Raw genomic sequence first — 5,418 nt, 5'->3', positions numbered from 1 at the left:
TTAATTTTTTTGCTGCTTTGATCAATTTAAAATTTGTTAAGGGTTCATTGGGTAGAATTATTCCTTCAACATTGATAAATTTGTTCATTTTTATAACATAATATATTATAAAAAGTTTTTATATATAGATTTCAATGTGATTATATCTTGTTGCCCGAGTTTATGCCTACTTCGCATGGGTCTGAAAGACCTACTTTTTGTTTGTAGTGTCCATATGCTAATGTGTGTATTCCATCTTCTAAAATAACTCTTTTATCGTCTTCTGCGCTTATGCTATTTTATTGATCTCTTCTGTGTAAATTTCATGTGAATATGATCTTATTACATTCGTTTTCCTAATATGATTTCTTTTATTTAATAAACAATCTTTGTAATCTTCATGTGTTATATACTTTTTAACAATATTTTTCTTTACTCCTTTACATTTTTTGTTATCTTTTCCGTGTACTTTGTAAGAATACAAATTTGATCTGAGTCCTACAAATTCTTCAATTTGTGCTTCTCGAGTCTCATCTTTAAACATTCCTATTACTTTCTTATTAAGACCAACTTTAAATCCTAAATTATTAATCGGTGGGTGCTTTGGGTTAAACCCACTTGTATCAAATTTGCTTTCAATATCTTTAGAAATATCGGAATAAAAGTCTTCTGTTTTAATTTCGTATGCTAAAGAATCTGTATCTGTGAATAATTGCTTTGCTCGATCAGCATACTTTTTCTTTATGTAATCATAAATCTAATTTACACATTCCTAAGTAAATTGGTTTAGCATATTTTAATTTTGTTCTTTTCATATGTATTGCGATTAAGTTTTCATCAAATATTGTTCTACGTTCAAAGTTCGGTTTTGATGCTAGTTTAATAGCTTCATTTCTATCTGTTACTAATCTAATATTAACTCTGTTTTCCATATTCTCCATTGTTTTTCCAAATACTGAATTGTTCATGAGTTTAAAAAAGTCTTTTTCAAAATCATTAGTTGCTTTAGTTCTAAGGTTAGTATTTAGTTCAATGTATTCACTTAGCCATGCTCTTTCTTCAAACTTTATTCCTCTATGAATTTTAGTAATCTTTAATCCTAATCTTTCGTATAGCTTTAGATTTTCATAATGTACTACATACTTTTTCTTATTATTCAAGTTGGACACTAATTTTTCAATTTTATCGATATTTAATCTTTCAGGTGCAAGTGGATAGTTGTTATGTTTATCATGTAGATGTTCAGGGTAATCTAAATCTACCTCTAGTATACATGGAACTGATTTCCAGTTTTCTATTTCATTTTCTACTATCCATTTAAAACCATGTGTGGGAAGTGGTTTACTCATTGCCCATCCATATAAATTATTAGCATCTAAATATTGGATGAATGTTGATGGCTTGCTTTGATCATACTCATCACCCATGTACTTATTATTAGAAGTTCCTAACATATTTGATATCATACTAATTCCACCTCTTATACCTTTCTTTATCATTAGTATCATATCGTAATCACTTAGCAATTCTAATTTTATTTTTGTTTTCTTCAATGCTGCATCCCAAGCTAATCCTGGTGATGTATAATACCAAGCAGGATCTAATTTATAACAATTCATACAAACATCTCTAAAATTTTCAAAGACGTCAGCTAGTAAAAGCACATCTGAAACATTGTACAAGTCATGATAATCTTTAAATGTTTTGCAATTAAACTCATTCCATACATTTTGTGCATGTGAGTAATCATCATCACTTATATCTTCATCGTTTAATTTTGAAAAGAATGATTCTTTTGGTGGTAATTGTGTCTCATTAAATCTATTAATAGAATTAACCCAATCATATGGATTTACACCTTTTCTGAGTAACAAATCTAATTTTTTCTTTGAATATAATTTTCCGATATTTTTACACTGGTCTTTTGATAAATTCTTTGATAAAGCATTTAAACTAGAAGGCATAAATCTATAACTGCTATCTAAGAGACGGAGATCGCGTTTAACTTCAAATTTCTTACCTTCTTTAATATACTCATCAACTTTAATTTTTCTAGAAAAGCTAATATATTTTTCTTCATTGTTTGGTATGCAACTCAATTTCCCTCCTGACAATTTCTTTATAAACAAGTGAGAGTCATAGCCAGATAAATTGTGAAAAAGTGCTGGAAAGAATTTTGGAATTTTATAATTTAAATTACAATTTTGATGAGTAGCACCTTTATATTTTCTAGTAATATGGGAATGGTCACGTACTTTATCTTTTCCAAGTTTTTCTCCACAAATGTGACATTGTGTTGCTGAATTAAAATCATTCTTGTTTTCAGTAGTAAATATCATCTTTTTTGGAAATTTAATCCTGTAACAAATTTTTATGATATTTTCTTGTAAACTATCAATAAAAATTTGTGCAACATCATCTGTTTCACTACTTGCAGTAAATGCGACTGTACTGCTTTGATAAAAACTTTCATTAAAACATTTAATATAATAACAAAATGAACTTGGAATATGTTTCTGGTATTGTTTAGTATAAGATTCATTCGGATTGGGTTCACAAGTCTCAATTTGTTTGATAAAACTTTCAAAGTCTGCATACACTACAAACGGAACTCTCATTGATTTATTGTGATTAGTAAATTGCATTGTTGAATTTGGTGGTGGAAGTTCGATACGTACTGAATCATGTGTTTCACAATACGATTTATGATTAGATAATGATTCCTCTAAATTAAATCCTAACAAACAATTTCTACAATAGTGTTTTTTGCAATGTTTACTTGATGATTGTGATGAAAGTAATCTGCTTAAATTTTTTATTAAACAGTAATGATTGGTTTCGCCATTTGAGATTAATAGTAAATCTATTAAATGTTTGCGATCATTATTCTTTGATACATGATTGATATGAACTTCTGAATTTTCATAACCATATACATTGACACTGATATCTGTATTGTTCTTCTCAAATTGTGTGATTTGGTTTAAGGATACTGGAAATTCTATTTTTTCCCTGTTTATTTTTTCTGCTTGATCTTTAAGCTCTTTATCTACTCTTTTAGAATGATTATCTTTTTTATTTAATGCTCTTGCAATACACCACTTAAAACATTGATTATCTTTATTTTTTATATTAATTATCGCATTTTTATTTGCTATATTTTTATCAAGTGGAATGATTTAGCTTTAATAGGATTATACTCAATAACATTTATATCTATCATTTCAACAGAAACAAATCTCCAACCTGATCCTAACTGTTGAAAAGATGATAAGGATTTTAAAATTTTCTGCTCTGATGTTTCATAAAACTCGACTAAATCTGTTTGTTTCTAAACAACTTGATTATTCGTTCTAAATGGAGCAGACGTGATTATATTATCTCCTGTTTTAATATCAGTACGCTTTATTTCACACTAGAGAACTATATAAACCTTCGATTTTCTATTTCCGTTTAGTACTTTAATAGCACTATTTTTAGCAGCACTTATGAAGGATCGTAACTTTCTATCCCTTTAACTGTAAATTTATTGTCACATTTTTAACTGATGATTTCTTTAATTTAAATTCTATTGGGTTTTTGTAAAACTTATTAAACAACTCTACTACTTTAGATTTTAATGCTTCAATCTTTTCATTAGCTGTTTTTTTAATTTTATCAGGGAAAAAAGACATAATCCAATTTGCAATAGAATTATAATTTGATTCTTTTCGAGATATTGATGTATTAGTTGTAATAAAAGGTGTCGGAGTTAAAATTGAAGATGATATATCTGGAATAGGATCATCGAATATATTTCTCTGTTCAACTTATGTAGATTGCATTTGTGTGCGCTCAACAGGTGTGTGCGCTAACGCTCTTATGAGATCATCTTTTCTCATTCTAGAATAATTTTTAATTTTTCGCTCTTTTGCGATTTGTTTTAATTCTGCGACTTTTTTATTTTCCATTTTTATATAGCAAGATATTTTTTTTAATTTTCTTTTTCTTTAAATGATTTTTTAAAATAAAATATCTTGTCAATATTTCATATGTAAAGTTTCATATGAAATTTAAATACATCCCCATCCTCGTATTCTACAATAATAAGTAATATTTCGACATTTTGCAATCTCTTGCTCTTTTGTAATTGTAAATGTTCTATATATAAAAGGTGAAGGGGTTAAAATTTCTGAAGATGATATATCTGGAACAGTCTCATCTAGTAGATACTCAGCATCCATTTTTATATATGTAAGATAATAGTTCAATTGCATTTGGATTTTTAGATAATCGTTTCCATTTTACTTTATCTAAATTATCTTTTAATATTTCAATCGCATTTGGATTTGAAGATAAACAATACCAATCTACTATATCTAAATTATTTTTTAATATTTCAATCGCATTTGAATTTCTAGATAACATCGACCAATCTACTTTATCTAAATTATCTTTTGATAATTTAATTGCATTAAGATTTTAAGATAACATTAACCAATCTATTTTTTCATAATTATCTTTCAACAATTCAATTGCATTTAGATTTCAAGATAACCATTTCCATTTTACTTTATCTAAATTATTTTTTAATATTTCAATGGCATTTGGATTTGAAGATAATTGCAGCCTTTTTACTTTATGTAAATTGCTTTTTAAAAATTCGATTGCATTTGGATTTTCAAATAAATTATTACATCTCATTTTTTATATATCAAGATTTTTTTTTTTTTAATTTTTCAGAATTTAATTTTTCAGAATTTAATTTTTTAGAGTTTAATTTTTCAGAATTTAATTTTTCAGAATTTAATTTTACAGAATTTAATATTTCAATCTTATAACCATTATCAATCTTCCCATCACGCATTTCAAGATATCTATATCCATGCCCAGTTCCACTCATAGCGCTATATAAGGATTTATATACTGTTTCTTCTCCTGTTTCTATGTTTGTTAATTTAATAGTGACTGGTTTGTTCTTAATTGTTCTTAATCTTTCATATTTTGGATCTATTTCTTTTTTCTCTTCTTTTACTGGATGTATTCTAGGTATCCCAACTGATCTTTTCTCATTTACCTCTTTCACTTCAGCCATAATAGATTCTTTATCTAATAACCCATTTTCCATAGCAATCATTAGCAATGTTTTTGAAATGTTATTTTCTTCTAATAAATTTTTTAAACTTTTCTTTGTATAATACATTTTTATTATATAAAAAAAAAATTTGATTAATTTTTAAAAAAATTTAATTTTTAAAAATTTATTAAATAGCATTCAATTTATTACCATCTGATTGAAGTTCCATCATTCTTTCAGATAATACAAGAGCATAGTCTGAGTATTTGCTGGTACAGCTGTATTAAATGTTGCTCTAATTTGTACTTGTATTGTTGATGATTTTAATCTTTCTGATTGTTTGCTAATATCAAAAACAAAGAGTGGGTATAAATCTCTATAGT

At 26.6% G+C, this 5,418-nt stretch overlaps 1 protein-coding gene across 1 annotated transcript; it reads right to left on the bottom strand.

The window, feature by feature from the left end:
- Positions 1-268: 268 nt before the first annotated feature.
- LOC136083224 (uncharacterized) lies at positions 269-5,161 on the bottom strand. Its single transcript, XM_065802628.1, has 3 exons — positions 4,775-5,161; positions 804-3,080; positions 269-718 (listed from the first exon to the last, which is right to left on the bottom strand). Exons 1-3 carry the CDS (start codon positions 5,159-5,161, stop codon positions 269-271), a joined length of 3,114 nt encoding a protein of 1,037 aa, XP_065658700.1.
- Positions 5,162-5,418: the final 257 nt, after the last annotated feature.

This window comes from Hydra vulgaris, chromosome 08 (genome assembly GCF_038396675.1).
Source record: "Hydra vulgaris chromosome 08, alternate assembly HydraT2T_AEP".
Classification (NCBI taxonomy): Eukaryota; Metazoa; Cnidaria; class Hydrozoa; order Anthoathecata; family Hydridae; genus Hydra; species Hydra vulgaris.
This window is presented reverse-complemented; position numbering and strand designations above follow the sequence as displayed.

What these genes read in the sequence shown, in the direction of transcription:
- LOC136083224 (XM_065802628.1), bottom strand. Translation starts at nt 5,161, where the DNA reads ATGTATTATACAAAGAAAAGTTTAAAAAATTTATTAGAAGAAAATAAC. An exon ending in AGATTGAAATATTAAATTCT is followed by an intron (nt 3,081 to 4,774) that starts GTAAAATTAAAT and finishes CAATGTTTTAAG; the next exon opens with TGGTGTATTGCAAGAGCATT. An exon ending in TATTTGATGAAAACTTAATC is followed by an intron (nt 719 to 803) that starts GCAATACATATG and finishes GATTACATAAAG; the next exon opens with AAAAAGTATGCTGATCGAGC.